The 23,211-nt window shown below is 36.4% G+C and overlaps 1 protein-coding gene across 1 annotated transcript in view; it reads right to left on the bottom strand.

Annotated features, from left to right (window-relative positions):
* SOX6 (SRY-box transcription factor 6) overlaps positions 1-23,211 on the bottom strand; it is a 623,498-nt gene that overhangs the window by 186,676 nt on the left and 413,611 nt on the right. The window contains exons 7-8 of the mRNA XM_060157776.1: positions 20,803-20,975; positions 17,946-18,014 (exon numbers count right to left, since the gene is read on the bottom strand). Coding sequence (XP_060013759.1) covers positions 17,946-18,014; positions 20,803-20,975 — 242 coding nt within the window. The remainder of the gene's footprint in view (positions 1-17,945; positions 18,015-20,802; positions 20,976-23,211) is intronic.

Genomic DNA, 23,211 nt, shown 5'->3' with positions numbered 1-23,211 from the left:
ATTTAAAAAAAAAAAGAAAAAAAAGATCTCCTATTGCTTATTTTTTTCAGAATGTAGTAAGACTTTTTTAGTCAAAAAGGTAATGAGAATGTTCCCAAACACTGTCAGCATAAATGAAGAGGCATTATCTCCTTAGATTTCTTCCCATATATCTTTCCTACATTTTATGGTTAATAATTAGAACACCCATTTTGTGAATTACCAGTGCATCTCCCAGCTGCTTTTAAACCCAGATTCAGGAGCTAGCTCTGGCAAAAATGAAATGGTTAAGGATCAGAATGGGACAGACTTGCTGTTCTATTTAAATTCAATACATTTTGTCCCTCTGCAAACACACAGCCAACATTTTCTTTCAGGGTGGAGATTAAAACTACTATTTGACAGCCAGCTCTTTAGGAAAGTGAAACGGCCTTCTTATAAACTAAACCAAAATACCCCTTCACACAATCTCATTTCCAAAGAAAATAGATGATCTTTAAGCCTTCTTAAGGAGAAAAGACAATGTTAACTTTTTAATAGAAATTTTCTCTGTATTGTCCCCCACCTCATTCTCTCACCTACTCCTCCTGCTGGGGGGAAATATGGAGTCTATGGTGAAAGACTAAAGACTAGACTTTAAAAGCCTTCCAGTTTAGACCAACTCATCCAAAATAGGGCAAAGGGCTGCGGAAAAATGAGTACCCGTCCATATTACTAAAATAAATACTTCACTAAAAAGTAAAACGCTTGTTTAACCTGACTGTGTTGCATGAAGAGCAAACTTACCAAAGATTTACCCTAGCAATGTTAATCTTTCCACAGAAACACTGGGAGTTCCAGGGCTGACAGCTTCAATTCCCAAGATGCTATGAACCCCCAAATAATAAGAAGCTGGTAGCACAAGGAACTTCACCCTGCTCCGCAGGGGGAGAAAAAGCAGATCTGGATTTGATAAGTAAAACCAGATCTACACAATGGTTATATGGTAAAGCCCTGCAATTAATGGAGACCATAAACAGTTCAAGAAGCCGGCACAGCAGTAGTTTCTCCAGAATACGTTTCACTCATATCCAGTTAGATATTAATCAAATGTACAACTGGCACAAATGTTTTGTGCAAACAAAGATGACTGTACATGTGCCTTTGTATAAAAGAAAAAGAAAACAAAATAGAAGTGCATCAGACTCTTTTACATTCATATTTATGTATAATTCCTGAATGATTTATCATTTTTCAAATGATAAATTATCTTCATTTTTAAACCGCAAATCACATCCTGCAAGCCTTAGCAGATGCAGATGTCAAAATACGGTAGTACAACAAAATTAATTAAATAACCCTTGAAAAAATAAAACAAAGTTTATTTATAAAAAATGACATTAAGGTGAACTGCCTAATAAGAACATGGATTTGCTTAAATAAAACATTATATGGTTCTGTTTTAGATTCGTCCCTAAAGCCCTGAAAGATATTAGAATTTTAGTGAGTAATTACCCTATTTACTTCAAACAAAATGGGAGGAAATCTGAAAACCATATTAAACTACCACACATCAGAAATGAAATTCTCTCATTCTTTATCTTGCAACCCAATAAATAAATAGTAGTTGGAAAATTTATTGGGACTAAGAGATGAAACCTAACAAGCTAGAAATGAGGAAATGGCCAAAAGAACATCCACATCAACATTGTGCTTCAAGCAGTAAACCCACTTCTAGGAAGCATGACCAAGAAGTCTCCCCTTCACAGCTTAATTGTTTTCAGACAGTCTAAACCACACTCAGCACTGCCCCCACAGTCAGACAAAGTTCTAACTACCTAACACATCTCTTTTCAAATGAAAATGCAACACTTGGGGTGAAAACAAGAGAGACTAGGAAAAGGTGTTGTATGTTATACATGCCACTGACATAATACTTCACTAGGATATGCTGTAATTTCCTGCAATTAATACTTTAGCAAAGCTATAAGGATTTTTTTTCCCAAAAAATTGTAATATTTCACTGGCAACACTAAAATTAAGTTTGTGTCACCCATTCCATTATACAGCTCTAATGCCAGGAGTTTGTCATTGGCTGCAGAAATCTGTTTGGTGTGGCCTGAAAGCAGGCATTTACAGGCCCTCTTCCTAAAAGTGTTTTTCTAAAAATCCCCCTTAGCCATTATTTCATGTGGCAGGAATTACAAGCCATCACAATACTCCACAAAGGAAACATGAATTTGACCTCATAATTCAAAACCTTTCGATGGTTTAAAATGCAAACATTCCTAAGTGGACATGGCTTATGCTGTGGCCAAACTTGACATTTGCCTGAAAGCTTTGTAGGCAAGACTACCTACAAAGCTCTCCATTTTCTAAGGACCAGAGTTAATTTCCATCATCTAGAATCAAAGGAGGTCAGAGTCACAAAGAATTTCAGCAATCATTTTGTACAATGATCCTTGTTCCTAAATATATGGAAAATGAAAATCAATGCAGAAGAATAATTTGCTAGAGGTAATGGCATTCCTAGCAAACCAAAGACTAGGGGCAGACATCTTGGGTCCAAGTCTACACTTCTTTCTGCCATTCTACGCTTCCCTAATCCTATTCTGTCTCTCAGTTGGGGCTGCATATCTTCCATAGAAGGGGGAAGAAAAAGTTCTGCTGAGAGTAGATCAATAATTATCTGCACATCTTCTCTTTTCCTGGGCTTGAAATCGTGGCCTTTCTGAGCCAAAGGGAACATACACGTCTATGGAATTAATTCAGTGACATTGCCAAAGTTGAGAAAATGAGTAAGAGATGGAGCAGGCATAGATAATGAAATAGCCTGAAAGCAATGGAAAGATCTATACCTGCGTATGTTTTCCAGCTATCTGGAGACCTGGTTGTTTTTTGATTAACCGAATGCTCTATTTAAGAAACCAGAAATCAGTTATGACAGTCAAGTTGTAAGATTTGACAATCTGTTTGGTGATCACAATCTATACACTAACAACAAAAAATCAGGAGGAGATATTAAGGAAACGATCCCATTTACCATCACAACAAAAAGAATAAAATACTTAGGAACAAACCTACCTAAGGAGGCAAAAGACTGGTACTCAGAAAAGCATAAAACACTGATGAAAGAAATCGAAGATCACATAAACACATGGAGAAATATACCATGCTCTTGGATTGGAAGAATCAATATTGTGAAAATAACTATACTACCCAAAGCAATCTACAGATTCAGTGCAATCCCTTTCAAACTACCAATGGCATTCGTCACAGAATTAGAACAAAAAATTTTACAGTTTGTATGGAAACACAAAAGACCCCAAATAGCCAAAGCAATCTTGAGAAAGAAAAACGGAGCTGGAGGAATCAGGTTCCCCAACTTCAAACTATACTACAAAGCTACAGTATTCAAGACAGTATGGTACTGGCACAAAAACAGAAATATAGAACAACGGTACAGGATAGAAAGCCCAGAGATAAACACACGCACCTATGGTCACCTAATTTATGACAAAGGAGATAAGAACATACAATGGAGAAGAGACAGTCTCTTCAATAAGTGGTGCTGGGAAAACTGGACAGCTACATGTAAAAGAATGAAATTAGAACTTTACCTAATACCATACACAAAAATAAACTCAAAATGGATTAAAGACCTAAATGTAAGACCAGACACTATAAAACTCTTAGAGGAAAACATAGGAAAAACACTCTTTGACATAAACCACAGCAAGATCTTTTTTGACCCACCTCCTAGAGTAATGAAAATAAAAACAAAAATAAATAAATGGGACCTAATGAAACTTAAACGCTTTTGCACAGCAAAGGAAACCATAAACAAGACGAAAAGACAACCCTCAGAATGGCAGAAAATATTTGCAAATGAAGCAATGGACAAAGGATTAACCTCCAAAATATACAAGCAGCTCAATATCAAAAAAAATAAACAACCCAATTAAAAAATGGGCAGAAGACCTATATAGACATTTCTCCAAAGAAGACATACAGATGGCCAAAAGGCACATGAAAAGATGCTCAACAACACTAATTATTAGAGAAATGCAAATCAAAACTACAATGAGGCAGTTTCTGACCTCACACTGGTCAGAATGGCCATCATGAAAAAAATCTACAAGCGATAAATGCTGGATGTGGAGAAAAGGGAAACCCTTTTGCACTGTTGGTGGGAATGTAAATTGATACAGCCACTATGGAGAACAGTATGGAGGGTCCTTAAAAGACTAAAAATAGAACTACCATATGACCCAGCAATCCCACTACTGGGCATATACCCTGAGAAAACCATAATTCAAAAGGACACATGTACCCCAACTTTCACTGGAGCACTATTTACAGTAGCCAGGACATGGAAACAACCTAAATGTCCAATGATAGATGAATGGAGAAAGAAGATGTGGTACACATATACAATGGAATATTACTCAGCCATAAAAAGGAACAAAATTGGGTCATTTGTACAGATGTGGATGGATCTAGGGTCTGTCATACAGAGTGAAGTAAGCCAGAAAGAGAAAAACAAATGTATAGTAATGCATATATGTGGAATCTAGAAAAATGGTACAGATGAACCTATTTGTAGGCCAGGAATAGAGATGTAGATGTAGAGAACGGACATGTGGACATAGCGGGGGAAGGGAAGGGAGGGAGATTAGGTTTGACATAAATACACTACCATGTGTAAAATAGAGAGCTAGTAGGAACCTGCTGTATAGCACAGGGAGTGCAGCTCAGTGCTCTGTCAGGACCTAGATGGGTGGGATGGGGAGGGGTGGGAGGGAGGTCCAAGAAGGAGGGGATATAGGTATACATATAGCTGATTCATTTAATTGTACAGCAGAAACTAACACAACATTGTAAAGCAATTTTACTCCAATAAAAAAAAAAGAAACCAGAAATCAGTTATGACTGTCAAGTTGTAAGATTTGATGATCTGTGTGGTGATCACAACCTATAAGGTGATCACAGAAGGATAGATATCTCCTCCTTTTCTGTTACCTGCATTTTTTAAAGTAAAATAATAAAGTTAATTATAAAAGCAATGCACCCTCTTCCAGTCTTTTTTAAAATGCCTATTTTTATGTAGCTGAGATTATACTGTATTTACATTATTATGTTCTAGGGGTTTTTTTTCCACCTGATGTTACATTGAAAGCATTATCCTAAATCATGAAAACTTATTTGTCAGCATCGTGTTTAACAGTCTATAACAGCTGATCACATGAATATACCATAATAAATTTAACAATTTTCTTAATATTGAAAACCAGGGTTCTTTCAATGTATATTTAAAATTTTTAACTAATTTTCTTATACAAAAGCAATAAGTGTTAGAAAAAAATTTTAAAACTAACCTAAAACAATAAAAAATAGTTTATAATTCTACTACCCAAAGTCATTTGCCTTTGTACTCTTAACCACTTGAGGTATACTATATATCACAAATCTGGGTCTCCATGGTCAGAGCCCAATTGTATTGAGAAGGAAAGATATTGTATTGATATAGAGGCCAAGGTCCTAAACATAGAGTTCAGATTACATCTTCTACTGAACTGCCAATAACCTGAGCTTTCCTCCCACAAGGGATCCCTAGGAATTCCAGGGTATATTTCGACCCTAAAATGGAGTCCATGAAAGGGCCCTGCCAGAGACCAGTGTATGTGATGATACACAATAAATGAAATCAGACAGTCTTAACAGAAAAATATCTGTTGTGTGGAGGCCAACTTCAAAAGCCCAACTTCATTTTTCTTTGCCCAGGTGTCCACCCTTGCATTACACATATTCCAGCCACAAGCTGGAAGTCCTCCAATGGTAGACTACATGTTTGCTCTATGACTGTGGATCTGACCTGGTCTAACTGATCTGCTAAGACTAACCTCTGGCTGGAACCCAATATCTCACTTTTGCCTACTCCTCTGGGCTTTTCCACAGACAAATTTCAGGTCACCTAACAGTTTCTCCACTCCATCTAACCTTCAAACATAAGATCTAGAAATCTGAGTCTGCACAAAGAATTACACAGAATAGAGTGGAGAGGAAACTTGGAACTAGTTTTTCTTTTTCTCAAACCTCTGTTATTTATCACTAAAGAAGGTAACAGCTTCCTACCCTTGTGCACTTTCTTGCTCTCCATCACCTTCTGCTTCTAAGCTCATTCTTCTACCACTATAACCATGTTGATTCCTTCAAACCCCAGCCTCCAGCTACTAAACTGATTATTTGGGAGCCATCATAACATTCAAAATTCTCACCGAAATGCAGGTCGGGGGAAGGAGGGGCTGACAGCCACAGAAATAAAGGTCCTTTAGAACAAACAAATACCTGAAGCAGCAGCTGGAGATCCTTCTTCTCCCAGAAGTTTCAGTTCTCTGATTGTCTCCTTAGACACCATTCAGTTATACTAATCCTAAAGTGCCCTGTATTTCACTAATTCTATACATATTAACAAACAATTTCTGCCACATCCAGCCTTAAAAACGCTAAACTAGGACTTACATCTTTTATTAAATAACAGTACATAAGTTATGTTTTTCCATTTGGGTAACTGGTTCCTGACATCATCACAACTTTTGAAATGGAACAAAAGTTATTGGACAATCAAAAGTAAAATCAGTTTTCTTGGGTTTCCCTCTCCCCCTTTTCCTATGAATAATACAACTAAAGAATGTATAAGGAAGAGCCAACATTTGCGTGGCTGGGAAATGAATGATGTTATTACAGCACAAAACAAGCATGGCCTGTTAGAGTTCTTTAGAACAGTAACTCCACCTTGTCAACATGTTCAAGCAGCAGCCAAGTCAGCCTAGCTGAGAGCTCTTTCCAGCTGCACTAATCTCAGCCACTGTAGAAAACTCATCTGTAGACATTTTAAGATAAAAATCTTCCACTGAAGTGTGTGTTTAACAAAAGTCATGACTGTGACCTGAGGTTGGACTTTACTCTTTATTCTGATCTGTGAATTCCTTAACTTTCATTGTTTACTGTTACAACTTTAATATTTTCTTAATGGATTGGGTGGCAGATAAAATGAATTCAGCGTCTCACAGTGAGACATTACACCTTTTGCATCATTTATTTTCTTTTATTCTGAAGAAGTAAAAATATCTGACTCTAACATTAATAACTTTAAGTGGGAGTTACCTTATGTGAATTAAAAATGGTTATGTCAGTATATCCTTTCAAAATTTAAAAGATATTTCCCTGTGCTATATCAAGTGTCACACAGTATATCAATTTTTATTTCCCATCTCTCAAGTCTGGTATGCATACTGTTTAACTTCTTAAATTCTAAGTATAGACATAATTCACAAAAGCTGGGCAAATGCTTGACTTACAGGAGATGGCATACATAAGATTTATATGAACAACTTTATTTTAAACAAGAAGACTTTTGCATTTTGTGCTGCTACATCGCTAACTTCATCTGTGTATTTAAAAAAAGCTATAAAATAAATTGGAAAGGTTCATTTACTATCCCACAGGCATTACTGATCTAATAGAAAAGCCCATTTTAGTGTGAAAAGTAAGAATTTGACCCTATTTTCCAGAATAAAATGCCACATCCCGTTTTAGACATTCTCCAGGCAGCTCTAATTCTTGGTCAACCATTTCTGAGTACCTGATAAACCTTACTGTTCTCTTACTGAGAATTGAAATAGCTCTCATTTGGCAGCCAGAGAAAAATTTTGCTTTCTTTTCCTCTAGATTACCCTGGTGATAATAATTGATTATAGCGCATCCACATTGATTATCCTATATTCACGTCACTAATTTGTGGGTTCTAAATGTGCATATGTATGTAGACATAAACATGCTTACACTTGTAGACACAAAATATGTACATGTGCGTTTCTCTCTTTTTTTTTAATAGCTCTATATTGGAGTATAATTGCTTCACAATACGGTGTTAGTTTCTGTTGCACAACAAAGCAAATCAGCCATATGCATACACATGTCCCCATAACCCCTCCCTCTTGAGCCTCCCTCCCATCCTCCCTATCCCACCCCTCTAGGTCATCGCAAAGCACCGAGCTAATCTCCCTGTTCTATGCTGCTGCTTCCCACCAGCCAACTATCTTACATTTGGTAGTGTATATGTGTCGATGCTACTCTCACTTCGCCCCAGCTTCACCCTCCCACCCCATGTCCTCAAGTCCATTTTCTATGTCTACCTTTTTATTCCTGCCCGGCAACTAGGTTCATCAGAACCTTTTTTTTTTTTTTTAGATTCCATATATATGCGTTAGCATACGGTATTTGTTTTTCTCTTTCTGACATAGTTCACTCTGTATGACAGACTCTAGGTCCATCCACCTCACTACAAATAACTCAATTTCGAACAGCTCATGGAGCTCAATATCAAAAAAACAATCCAGTTAAAAAATGGGCAGAAGACCTAAATAGACATTTCACCAAGGAAGATATACAGATGGGCAAGAGGCACATGAAAAGATGCTCAACATCACTAATTATTAGAGAAATGCAAATCAAAACTACAATGAGGTATCATCTCACGCCAGTCAGAATGTCCATTAACAAAAAATCTAGAAACAATAAATGCTGGAAAGGGTGTGGTGAAAAGGGAACCCTCCTACACTTTTGGTGGGTATGTAAATTGATACAACCACTATGGAAAACAGTATGGAGGTTCCTTAAAAAACTAAAAATAGAACCACCATATGACTCAGCAATCCCACTACTGGGCATATACCCTGTTTCTCTTTTAAGGACTCTGAAATTATTCCTATAGCTCGTACATAAGAATGACAACAACAATAATGATAGTGATAGATAAAATGCATTGAGCACTTAGTAGGGTTTTTTAAGATGATGATCTCTAATCCCAGAACTGGTAAGGTACTATCATTATTCATCTTTTAGGAACTAGGAGATGCAGGCTCAGAAACATTAGGTAACTTTTGTCACAGCTAGTAAGTAGCAAAACATGTCACAGAGCTAATAAGTAGTAGAACTGGAATTTAAATCTTGATTTATTTGTCCTTGATACTTGTGCTGCTTCTACAAAAATTTTAAATTACATACACTCTGAAGCAATGCATTTTATCCTTTTTACCTCCTATTTATATGTACAAATCTAGCTTAAAAGTGCATTCAGATTCATACATTCCTCATATATGTGAAATGTAATCAATTTCACAGAAAAAATAATTTTAAACACCTTAAAAAATGACAGGTTGATGTCCTGGGTCAAAACTCATTCTGTTTAGATAGTGGAAGTCAAAAAGCTTCTGATTATTTATTTTCTAAAAGTTTTTGTCTTATTGTGAAAGACTATGCTTCATTTTTATTTTAAATACCTTCTCCCAAAGGCACAAATCTAATGTCAACACATTCCTGTCTTGCCAATATACCCATATGTAAATAAAAATCAAGTTATTAGAAAACTAACTAAATTTATTAAAATTATTTAAACCATGATCCATTATAAGCTTTCTAGCTATTAAGTAAAATAGCTATGACCAAAGTCAAAAGTATATTTCAACTGCTCAAGGATTATTTGTTATGCCCCAACCCTCAGTCCATTTTTATATAGATAGATAGATAGATAGATAGATAGATAGATGAATAGTCCAAACAATTTAGAGTTCACATTTAATCATTTAATCTTCATGACACTATACAGAGCAGTTTTTCTTAATCCTGATTGTCTGCTAGAATCATCTAGAGAGCTTTTAACAGTCCCCATCTGGGACTGTACCCCAGACCAATTAAATCGGAACCTCTACAGTGGGACCAAGGCATCAGTATTTTTAAAAGGCTTCCAAGTGATTACAAGGTACAATCAAGGTTGAGAACCACTGGCATCAAATGCTGTCACTCACTGCTCCCTTTTATCAGCTGCAGAAGGTAGCTATAAAAACAGGTATTAACATTAAAGGGGACTGATCCTCAATATAGAGACATATCACTTTTAAGCCCCCAGAAAGTAATATAATTAGCTAAGAAGTTTATATGTAAAAACCAAGAGTCACTCAGCCATAAATACATTTCATACCACATTACAAAAAGATTCCGGTTATGTTCTTTTTATCTCTTTCCTTGTGGGCATGCAGCCACAGTTATAGTAGTCCTGAGATATAAACTGATTCTAATGGGCAATCTTCAATTTTTTTCCATTTAAGGATAAAGAGAATGTAATGAGATTTTAGATGTTAGGTATTATTATCCACATTTTACAAACTGGAAAACTAAAGTGCACTAAGATTTATTCAAATCACAAAAAGGGCAAATTGAGAGACATCCTGGAATGTTGGAAATAGTACTAGACTAGAAGTCAAAGAAAGTTGGGTTCCACTCATGGCTCTGACAACATGTAGCTTTTTAAACCTGGACGAGTCTGTTGTCTATGCCTCAGTTTCCTTGTATAAAGTAAAGGATTTGGACTAGCGAAAGAGTTCCAAAGAAATTTCAAAGAAAAACAAAAGTGGGGGACTTACACATATTTGGGAACTTTTTATTTTACCAACTAAAACTACTGGAAAACAAAGCACATACCATCTATTATCACCTGTGCTTCATAAAAGGAAAGGACATTTTAATTCCAAAAAAGTAGAAAAAACATAATCTCAGGGTTATTTTTAACTCACTGTATTGCTGTACGATAGGAACAGCCACCCACCCTACCCCCAATCAGTGAGGGAGAACCACGAGGACCTCTAGAGGATGTGTCCAAGTTTAACATTCTGTGAAAGTAGAAGAATGGAGGGGAAACATTTAACATCTCTCAGTGTAGTGCTCTTTCAATAGTTTCTTAAAATTCCATCATTAAAGAACTACCTTTATAATTTTTGCCATATCCAAGTACTCAGTTCTTATTTACTTAAAGTTTTATTTAAATTGACTTTTTTTTTGGCTTCCCTGGTGGCATAGTGGTTGAGAGTCCGCCTGCCGATGCAGGGGACATGGGTTCGTGCCCCGGTCTGGAAGGATCCCACATGCCACGGAGCGGCTGGGCCCGTGAGCCATGGCCGCTGAGCCTGCGCGTCCGGAGCCTGTGCTCTGCAACGGGAGAGGCCACCACAGTGAGAGGCCCGCGTACCGCAAAAAAAAAAAAAAAAAAAAAAAAAAAGACTTTTTTTTTTTTTGCTTAAATACATTTATTTCAATAGCACTACCTCAAATAGAAAACCAATAGAAAATCACTTGTCATAATTAGTAGATAACCAGATAACAATGAAAATAAAAGTTTTACTTGATTTTATTTAAATTCTAAGCTAAGCACTATTGCCTCCAAAGGCTCTGAGACTAAGATGATCTCTCTCTCTTATAAAGAGAGATTAGCACATCCTAGAAAGGTATTAAAGTGTGCTAACACTAAACTGAGCCCTGAATGTAATCAGAGAGATCAAAGGAAAAACAGAAAAGAGCTGCTTTTTCCTTGGGGAATTGATACAGTGTTATGTAATGTCATATGCTGGCACCACCTGGATCAACTGCCCACTGGGCTCCATAGCCTCCTGCCCGTGAAGAGGTAATGCACTCTCTCATTTTCATTAATCCCAGAAGGAAGCAGAGACTTTGGTTTCCCTGCATTTTCAGTATCACTGATTTGAGAGGGAGCTGGGGAGTAAAGTCTGAGAGATAAGAAGTAGATAAGATAGAGGACGGAGGGTCACCAAAGAGGGTTGGGGAAATTGAAGGATAGTGCATGAAAAGCATTGAGATTCACCATCAGGCTCTTGTCAGCTGAATGAGATCTTTGCCATAAGGCCACATTTAGAAAATAAGTAGCAAGCTGATTAATAATTCCGTATAGCAGCTCAAAGGACCTGGTCCAGTATCACCTCTTTTTACTTCTAGATCCACTCCAACTTTAACAGTCTAGCATGATTAACTCACGCAGAGTTTCTAATCCACAGTGATAATTTATATTTTTTATCTAAGGCCCTTGCTATTCATGAATTATAGCAGCTTTACCTTTTCTTTCTTTTTTTTTTTTTAGCGGTACGTGGGCTTCTCACTGTTGTGGTCTCTCCTGCTGCGGAGCACGGGCTCCGGACGCGCAGGCTCAGCGGCCATGGCTCACGGGCCCAGCTGCTCCGCGGCATGTGGGATCCTCCCGGACCAGGGCACGAACCCGTGTCCCCTGCATCGGCAGGCGGACTCTCAACCACTGTGCCACCAGGGAAGCCCCCCTATTCTTTATAATTCAGAAACTTCATTATTAAAATGTTAGAAGCAGGCTATACAGCATCTATCATTACTTAAAAAGTTAATTCGATTACATAAAAGAAATAATTAGATTTGCATTTTTATCTTGGTTTTAAACATCCAAAGAAGATCATAACAGCCTGCCCATGGGCAATTAAAAATCGCATACAGCAGAAAAATAGAGGAGAGAGGGTCTGTTTTTCCTGGCTAATTCATGGTTGAAGATAGAATTACAAAATATTTTAAGGGTTTGCTGAAGCTGGGGGCTAATCCTAGACTTCTAAGCTTTGTTTATAACTCTCATTTCATTGCAGGAGAGTATCAGATACATGTACAATGCCAATAGAAGTATCAAATTACTTTCAGTGGGTTTATTTGGTCCTGTTCAGAGGCTGTTGAAAGGAGATCTGTTACCTGATCAATAACACCCGAAAAAGGACTATTTGCTAGAGCCAAAACAGGAGCAGTGTAATTGCTTTTTGTTTATCAATGCTAAATACAATTAACAAAGAGATACAACATATACAACACAAGACAGAGGAACTATGTGAGACTGGCAGGCCCCTTACTTTACTTACTGTTCAGCCAGTTCCAAAGGACAATAAATGCAAGGTCCAGCTCTTAAAATTAGAGGTCATTTAGATACTTAATGATGAAGTATATCTTCAAATATATATCTATTATTATTATGCTGGCAAAAAATTAATTAACCAGGTCATGCAGGCCATGATGGCTAATGTACAAAGTAATTATTTCTGATCTTTAGACAACTACTTCACATGAAAAGGTAGTCCTTATTCTGCTCAGCAGATACCTGAAATGCCTGTAGTTAATCATACTGAAGGAAACAAAAGGCAAGGTTTATCTCCTTAAAAGGTGAGAGTACATTTCAAATTATTCTGTTTACTGGTTTAAGAACAATCACCTCCCTGCTCATAATATTGATATGTCTACTGGTTACGTAGGAAGAAAGGAGAACACATATTTAACGGCACTCAACCACATGACAAATACACAGAGACACACGAAATACGTGAATAGCACAAATGAATATATTATAATCAAAAAAGAAAACACTATATATGAAAAATACTCACATACGCTAAAGAACAGAGTGAAGCTTCAGTGAGGAGACAAACATTTGGCTGTGTAAATAAGCAGTATGTATTAGAGCATTTAAAAGAGAAAGTTTTCAGACGAGAGAGTATCTGCAAAGCAGCAGCAATGGCATTAGTTCAGGCCTTCCACAGGTTGAGTTCACCATCTAATTCATGTATTAAATTGTGAGGGAAGGACAATGAATATTATATACTAATCATAAAGATTAACAAAGAACTGAGCTAAGAATTTCAAGTTTCACAATTTTACCCAAAAAAGGTATATGTATATGAATTGACTAAATCATTGGCTCTGGCCCAGGAGGCCAAGTGCCCAAATAAAATCCCAACCAATCAGTCCCTTCTTAAGAGACCATTGTTGTTTGGTCAGTGACGTGAGGCGAGGACGCCACCTGTACAGAGGGGTCTAAAGAGATATGAATATTTGGATCACACCATTCATGTCTGAAAAAGTAAGTTTCTCACAGTGATAATAAGGTGAATTCTCTTGCAAAGATTCAGTTCTAGCAACGAAATGCCATCGTTAAATATGTTCCTACTGACATGCTATCAAAACCAAAGAATGTGGTATATTGTATCCATGAAGAATATCTTTAGATTCAAAAACCATGACATGGTCAAATGAGGTTAGATGAATAAATATATGGACGGATCAAGAAATCAAGATTTATAAAATATTTTCCGGTTTGCTTAGATTAGACTTACATTTAATGTTTGATTAAAATGCTATAAATATGTGTTGATATGCCCAATGGATTCAAACTGAATTTTGTTTCCTAGTCAACATAACTCATAAGTAAAATGCTTCAAAAGATTGGCTAAGATACTATGGTGTGGGAGAAAGAGGAAGAAATTACTAAAGCAGTTATTTGTCCTTTGGAATTATAACATGAGAATCAACATTCCCAAATCCAAGGATCCATATTCCATGATCTATTAGTTTTGCTATCCACAAAGTTGATAAAAACTGTGCTATTGCTGTCTTGGAAATATCAAAAATGTCTATTTTGGGCTCCATATCCGGGGAATTACTTAATATGTAACAAATTAGAGGAATCGCCATTTTCCCCAAAGCACCAACAGAGGGATTTGAATTCACTAAGCAAACAGCCTCCTAAAAGATCTGTTGACATTAAAGAATTTTAATAATCATTTAAAGTTATTAACCTGATTTTTAAATAGTAAAAATTGACTCATCGAAAGTGTAAAAACATTAGTTCACAAAATCATTCATCTTATGGTTTCAACATGGCTTAAAGACCATATATGGTCTTAAAAGTATCCCTTTAAAAATTTAATTAGAATCTACCAAGGCAAAATTACATTAAAATTATATTAAAGGAAAAACTATATAAATGAAATAATTTTTAACTAGAATAAGTTTTGAAGGACTGCAAATAAAATAAGCACGTGGACTTTTACAATACTATCTGTTTTTTTTTTTTTTTTTTGGCGGTACACAGGCCTCTCGCTGTTGTGGCCTCTCCCGTTGCAGAGCACAGGCTCCAGACGCGCAGGCTCAGCAGCCATGACTCACGGGCCCAGCCGCTCCGCGGTGTGTGGGATCTTCCCGGACCAGGGCACGAACCCGTATCCCCTGCATCGGCAGATGGACTCTCAACCACTGCGCCACCAGGGAAGCCCTGCAATACTATCTTAATCATGCCTTTTCCTATCGCTAATGAAAGATCCTGCTTTTCAGTGTGCAAACCACCCAGGTTTTCATTTGTTTCCATTATAACAGACCCAGATGTGTTTGTGTGTGGTTGTTATAAGAGGTTAGACACTCTTCCCTTTCTTTCTAGTACAGCTTGCAAATTTCAAAACAACAGTACTAATTCAGAAGTCAGCATTCTGAACTAGAAGTAAAGAATAATCTTTAAATGTATTATTTAGATCTATGTATCCCACCTGATACTTGGGATCTATGGCCAATTGCCATGGCTTAATCTTGCTGACCATGTTAGCAAATAGGTTCTAGGATACAAGATTTTAAAAGAAGGAAAAAGTTCAAACTTGGGATCTCAAATTGTCGCTGTATTCATTTGTTTTCAGAAGAGAAAGGTTTTGTATTTACTATCTTACTCTGTTTTGTTTTCAAAAGGGAGAATGTTTCATGATAGAAAAATGTTCGAAGCATTTCTTAAATCTCGTATTTTGCTCAAATTAAAATTAGTCTAACAACAGTCTCTCTCCTAAATTTGATCACGCCTATGGTTGGTCAAAAAACTTATTTGAAAATACAGTTAACCCATTCCCCTTCCAAAAAAACAACTAAAAGTCTGAATATCAAATACATGCTTTGTAAGTGTCAGAGATTAATATGTTTTGTGCAAGGAGAAGTGTTTTTCAGTATTTGAAAAATTCTTTGAATGGTCTCATGCTCGATAAAATAAATACTGACAAGATATGCAGTGAAGCTGTAGCTCAGGACAGAATAAACTATAAATATAGTTATTGCCTCCTCTTATTTTTTAAAATATGAATTCCTGTTACAAAGAATCCCATATTTCTAAAATTAATGTAACTATTTTGAATCTCTCTATGATTTTATAATTTATACTGCTGAGATCAAGGTCTGATTAGCTTCAATTTTTAAAAATTTAAACAATGAGAAATATCTACAAATTTAAAAGCAATTAAACTTCTATTAAAACACTTGAAAAACCAACTTTCTTGTTTTCTCAGATTGAACATTCTGATGAATAATATTTTAAGATCATGACCTATAGTTTCCTGAAAAAGATATCAACTTTATATAGTCAAGTTATAACTATAAAATCATATGTAATCAATAAATGCCTATAATATTTCATTAAAATACTTTGATTTTGTTGCTATTCATCTGAGATCCTCAGTACAACAGGCAAATGTCAATTAAGACAGCCAGTTCCTGCAAACAACTTTGGACTAAGAAGTGAAATATATTCAAAATAAACAAAGAAGTAAGTAATAAAGAGGTAGTAAAAACATTAATAGTAAGTAACTGATATGAGAACATCTCAGGGAATTTCTTCCATTTCTGCTTTACAAATAGGAGAAACAGAGAGAACTAAATGATTGGGGTAGGTTATTTAACACCTACTGAGTTCTTAGAGAGGGATCTAGAGAAAAATGTAGGAAGCCACAGGCTAAAAATCTTGACCTTAGCAGTGGGAGACACACTGAAAATTCTAATAAGGGCAGAACAAGGGAACACCTGGACAGTTATTTAATTAAGGATCTCAGCATGAGTCATGAGATACCAGGATGAGAAATTATTTCAAGATTTAATTATAAAGGCTGACTGGCCCAAATGCCAGAGATATACCGTCTCCTCTATGTTTGGATTCTTTATTTTGAAACATACAGACTTGAGTATGGAATATAGAATCAGAACTAACTAAAACAGCAACAATAACAACAAACACTGGTTAAGACCTCCTAGTAAAGACAGCTAGAAGAAATGCCAAATTAGGTACAGGTACTTCTTCAGGCACCAAATTGGTATTTTAAATGCAGTGACTACTACCTGGAACACTAAGTGTGATTACAAAATGAAGCAAAAATCTAAGTTAAAATCACTGGCTTTCATCAGTGAGGTGAAATAAGGTATGACTTTATGTAAATGATTTTTTTTAAATATAGGAAGGTGTGATACTAATCTCAAGGAAAGGACTAATATAATTCAGAATATACTGCCCCAACTAGGCTGAATCATAGATCCCAGTGGTTAGAAAATATCTACAGCAACCAAGAGAAACCCAGAGACTGTGGTGGATACATATAACTCTGGGATCAATATTCCTGAGGATTAATCACCAGACAACCAGTTGCTTATTCTAAGGCTTTCTAGAAGTCACACACCTATGTTCCTATTCAAAAATGGAGACCACTTCCCTTACCTATGTCAAAAAGCTGTTAGCTGAATTAACCATCAAATCTCTAAAGGAATGACAGAAATCAGAATTCTTTCCCAGGCCCATGCAATTATGATCTATATATTGTGTTAACCTGCCACAAAAAAAAAAAAAAAAAAAAAAGAGAAAAGAAAAGAAATGAAGAAAAAGAAAAGAAAAAAGAAAAGGAAAAGGAATTTCTAAAGTGTGTTACAGTTATTCAAGAACAAGTTTTTCTTCCTTTCTAGACTATAAACTTCTTGAAGACAGACAATTACTTATTAATCTTTATGTTCCCTTCAGCACCTAGCGGAAATGCAGTTAATATCTGTTAAAGAACAAATTAATTATTACCAACCTTTTCCTAGGTCATAAGATTCTTCTCATAATTGGCCCAGACAGTCCTAACAAGCAAATAAACATAAGCTTCTACCCATGATACTATTAGATGGTAAAATATAAAGCAGCAGGTAGTTTGTGACAATAAAACTAGCATGTGTATGCTACCTTGGAAACCATTAGGTTTCCACCAGGTTGTGTTAGGCAAATGGCAGAAGGAAAAAAAGATAAGGTTTATTCTGCTTACGCATCACATCAGAAAAGAATGCTTAGACTACCACCAAGTCGATATTTTCTACATCCACTTATACAATTGTATACAACATCCCTGAATAACAAACAGCTCTATTGGTGCTGTTTATAAGAGAAGGGTGCATTTGCAGCATTTTAAATTCCATTTTCAAGGAGAAAAGTATCTAAGTATAATCAGACGAGAGTAATAAAATACACTGACCTGGATCTGTTGCTGCAGGAGATTAATTTTGTGCTGCTGTTGCAGAAGTTGCTGCTGTTGTCTTGCAATCTATCAGAAATAAAGTTTCATTAAGTTAAAATGAAATGCTTACACCTTTGCCATTACCTCAGGTACCTCTCCTGGTATTACAAGGATGCTTTACTGTACTTCTACATGAAAGAGTTCCTATAAAATGAGAGAGGCAGAATCAGAAAGTTGGAGAAAAGGAAATATTTCAAACAGGTACCATCTCTCTGCTTGCCCCTAAATCTTTACCTGTACATGAAAACTACCCCCTTGTATTACATTTGTGAGCAGTTCATCTATATCTGCACTGGTCATCTGGAAAGAATGGGAATTTCAAAATCTCATCATTGAAGAATAAAAACAGGAAAACTCTGCCTACATTTTTCTAAGGAGCTTAATTTGTATTTAAAAAGTAAAATCTGTAAGCAAAGATAGGAAAGAACTTTCTATTACTTATAATATGGCCTACTTTGGTGACACCTTTTCTACTGTAAAGACTTTCAGAACTGATAACACAAATATTGTCAAGGGAGTGCCAAAAAAATACAGCAAAAGGCAAAAACCTTTATCTTTTTTTGTTGATATAATGTGTAATGTACAAAGCATTTTTAAAAACAAACACAATTTAATATTTATTCACATCCTTTTGAGGGTAATGTGTTAGTTTTACAGTACAGGATTCACATACAAGTTTTGTATTCCCTGCTTCACCCAACAATCAAATTCAACATCTTAGCACATCATCTCATCTGTAAAAAGAAACATTAACTACTTAATGCAAGCCCTACTGAAGACTGAATCTGCCCCTCAGGAGAGCAGGGAACTTCTGTAGGATAATGGTGTTTACTATAAAACAGGAGTTAGGTGTCAGGCTACTTATTACCTCAAAATCTGAGCTGCTGGAGTTTGAAGCCCATTGGAATGCCCCTTAGTGAGAACACACTCACTGCCAACCTAGGAAGCCAGAGAAAAAAATGGCCAGAAAGCACTTAGAAGGACTTGGTTTAGTGGTGCCCTATAGGCAAGAGTATGTTCTTCCTATTTCTTCTATTTCCAAAATATTCTAGAATGGACAATGTTGGAAGTAGAAATGGATGTGAACCAGCCCTCAGCTGTATACTTCCTGAGTCCTTTTAATATTTTAGCATAGAGTAGAGGGACACACCCAAATCACATTCCTTTCAGCAGAAGATGACAAATAGCAATCTGCCCCCAAATGTGGCTCAATGGTTTCTGGTGATGACTGGTTCATTCTAGAAGTCATGATAAAGCTACCCCTAACGAAGGGTACAGGTTGAGAAATGGGATCACTCCTCCCCAAAGCTTTTTATAAGCAAAATGGAAACAGTATGTAATCAGTTTGGAAAGGCCCACTCTGCTTATCACCATTCAAATCAGAAATGGACAACTCACTCTGCAATTCTAGGTATACAGGCTGGATCTCTGAATATTTATTTCCTCTTAGCCATCCAGTGAAACACCACTAGACATCTAATATTGATGGTCCCTCCTAAATGATAAAGTGCTGCATAGAAATGCATCCAAAACACCACAGTGCAATTACTATCATCCACTCTAGATGTATGGGTTTGACACAGTGAAGTATGGTACATAAGCACCATGTGGCTCAAATTCTGAATTTTATTTGCCAATCGGTTGAGCTACATGCTCGCTTCATTGAGCATGACAACCTAGTTTTAAGTGTCATTTAATTTTCATTTTGAAATATAATTACAAAGTGTTCACTGTAAGATATCACTCGTCTGCAAATGTGTCAAGATTAATTTGTGCTAGCTTATTCACAAGTGTCAATAGTTAATTACTGTGTCATCTCTGGATAGCTAAATGACATTCTAACTTCTGATTTTTTACAGTGTTCCTTTATGTTATTTTCCATTAGGGGCTGAGTCCATATTCCTACATGTGGGCAAATATTCAAGCATATAAAATACCAGACGTCACAACTCATTAAAATCAACAGAGCATATATTGCTCTATATACCCCTATAAAATACATTTAACTGAAAAGATAATTCCAGTAATAATGTCAGATTCCTAAAAACTGCACATTAATTTGGGTCTATCTGATCTAAAGCATCAGGGACTACTCTATAGGATCATTGTTATTAGATTAATGCACTCTTATGAGACAGGAAAAACATTTGGGAAAGTGATTTATTTTTTAAAAGATACACACAAACTTTGCTATTTTTCTCACTTCTAAATCAATGAAGTCAAATTCTTCCATGAGCCATGTGTTAATTTGTTTTTAATGATTTACCTATGCTATAAATAAAGTGACCATATAATTTATCATCCAAACCAGGACAACTTTTGCAAGTGGAAGAGGGGAGTATTAATAATTGCTTTGGAAAACAGACATTAGCCAGAGCTATTCTGGAAAAACTGAGACATATGGTCACCCTAGCTTGAACCAGCGAACTGAAAGATTCTCAAAGTTTTTCTAGACCAGGATCCTCCTTTTCTGGATGAGAGAAGAGTAAGGCCCAGAGAGAAGCGATTTACTCACGGTTAAGCTACATTGGGAATATACGTGATGCCTACATGAACAAGTCTCCCCAAGTAATTAATCAAATCCAAATGTTCTGGAACAATGTTATCATTTCAGTTATGCCCAGTTGCTATGACGCCTTTCTTTGTCCTCCACATATCCCCTCAGTATTCTCGGTGACCCTGGATTTCCAGAAGGCTTCTTTCTTTCATTCTTTTTTTAGGAAGGCTTATGACAAATAAACCAATCAATGTGATTACTCGCTGAGCTTGGCACATTCCACACCTCCAGTTCATCAGCTCCTTTTGCAGGGCTCACCTGTTCTTGCTGTTGGCGAGCAAGGTCCATTTGCTGCCGTTGTTTCTCAATTTGTGAGGCTGCCAGTTTTTTCTGTTCATCATGCGCTGCCAGGAGCTGCTCCCGTAAACTGATCAGCTGGGTAATCATGGTAGAGAGCTGCCGTTCTTTTTCTGCCAGGCTCTCAGGTGTACCTAAAATGGAAGCGAAAAGATATCTCACAAGTTTGAGACAATTCTGAATGAATTAGGGAAGCGAGTGGGTGGGCAGATTTAGAAAGGGACTACCCTAAGACACTTAAATATCTGGGACAATAACTGGAGGTCACTGTAAGTGCAGGAACTCTATGGAGTAGCAATGGAATGAACGCTAGGGTTAGTCATCACCCCTGCCAAGAGAAAGGACTGTTGTCAATAAAATTCTCACTCACTCTTCCCTCTTGCTCTTTAAAACAAAACAAAAGAAAACAAAACAGAACAACCTACTCCATTCTCTCCCTTTCACCACATTCCCCTTCCCTCCCCACCCAAATCTATCTGCTCAAGCTAGTAATCTTATGCTATTTAGTACCAAAGATTAGAAACTATGGGTTGTATTAATATTCTATAATCAACCTCTACCCTCAATGACTGACAGAGGACCTAAGACATAATAGGTGCTTAAATAATGTTACTTAGGAATTTTTTGATCACTGCCCTCATAAAATTTTTCTATTGTGCAAAGATCTGTCTCTGAATCTCAGAAGTCAGGGGTCACTCTTGGCCATGGGATGAGTGCTACAGAAAGAAAAAAAAATCTGTCTTGCCTCAGGTAAGAAAGAATTGAAACTGATTTTTTTTTTTTCTGGTGAGGGGATCAAGCTAAAGTTCCCAAGATCATCCTTAAAGGCAATAATGTTGCTTGGGGGGCTCCCTCACCCCTTTGTCACTCTTCAAAAGGAAAAAACACATTCGAGGTTGAAAAGGTTATGATGTCGCTGCACACCTATGATATGCACTAATGGTGCTGAACAGTCTATCTATGGGCAAATTGCACAGCTCTCCTAAGTAAAGGGTACAGGATCCTTTTGTGAATCTAAATTAGAGCATTTCGCCATAGCATAAGATAAGAATTTCAACACACAACCCACTGTATTTGAGCACACAGGTTTCATTATGAAGAAATGATCTATGCTTTGAAAGCTTTTCAGAAAGATGCCACCAGCTGTCAAAAGAGATAAAGATTGCCAGTTTTTGTGTGTGTGGAAGAGGAGACTTCCAATCTCCTTATGAAACCCCCCTTACTCCTGCTAGGAAAGCACCAGGACAATTTGAGAAACTGAACATATTTTAATTAGGAATGGGCCTATTTTTTGAGTGGGTCCATGGGAAAAGCAAGCCTTCAAGTGATGCTGGCTAGCACTTACTAGTATATGATTCCCACAAGGTAAGGCTGATAAGCTACAATATTTAGAATTACCTTGGTATTCTTAATGCCAATTCAAGTCCTTAAAAATAAATAAGTAAATACATAAATAAACTGTCAATATCCCATATCCCTTAAAGATTTACTGAGCTGAAAGGTGGCCTAAAATAAAAATTAAAAGAAAAATAAGATAGTGAAGTGATGTTAGAAAATGTACTCCACTGATAAGGAAACAAATACTGCATCAAGGATAGTGACCAGCTGTTCTTTCTAGCTACTGAAAGTGATTTTTTTTAATGAGTTTTTATTTCAGCAATAGGAATTTCAGCTTGGTGAAAGAAAGAACTTCTTGATCCAGAAATGTTAAAATACAAAATCAGATTCTTGGAGGGGATCATAAAAATCTCCTCCAAAGCACAACATGCTCAACTAATATAAATGTTAATGATATATAGGAATGAGAAGACATAAAACAAGTATGGAATTTACTTACTTATTTCATTAAATTTTAATTAAAAAAATATTTCTTGAATCTCAGGTACTACATCAAGAACTAAGGATACCGATACCATACCAAGAAAAAGCAAAGTTCCCTTTCACCTTAATCAAATAATCACACATATAAATGTAAACTACAACTAAATAAGAATTATAAACAGGACAGACATTTGGGGGGAGATTTAACCAAGTTTGGGAGGCTCAAGTGTAGGGAAGTTATGCCTGACAAAGTAACAAGTTAACAGAGTTAACTAGGCAAAGAGTTGGAGGGTGGTCAAGGAGCTTTTCAGTAGGAGAAAACAATATAGGCAAAGGCCCTGTGAGGGGGCAGGTGGTGGTGGAGAGTGTCAGTGTGTTCCAGAAATTGAAAGAAGGTAGTAAAACGTAAATAAGAAAAACAAAGGAGAGTAGAGGACCAAATGAGGCTAGAAAGGTAGGAAAAGGTCACACCATTCAGCTCCTTATAGACCACTGGATGAACTTCATGTTTATTCTAAGAAAATTTCAAAATCACTAAAGTACTTTAAA

Source organism: Lagenorhynchus albirostris, chromosome 9 (assembly GCF_949774975.1).
Source record: "Lagenorhynchus albirostris chromosome 9, mLagAlb1.1, whole genome shotgun sequence".
Classification (NCBI taxonomy): domain Eukaryota; kingdom Metazoa; phylum Chordata; class Mammalia; order Artiodactyla; family Delphinidae; genus Lagenorhynchus; species Lagenorhynchus albirostris.
This window is presented reverse-complemented; position numbering and strand designations above follow the sequence as displayed.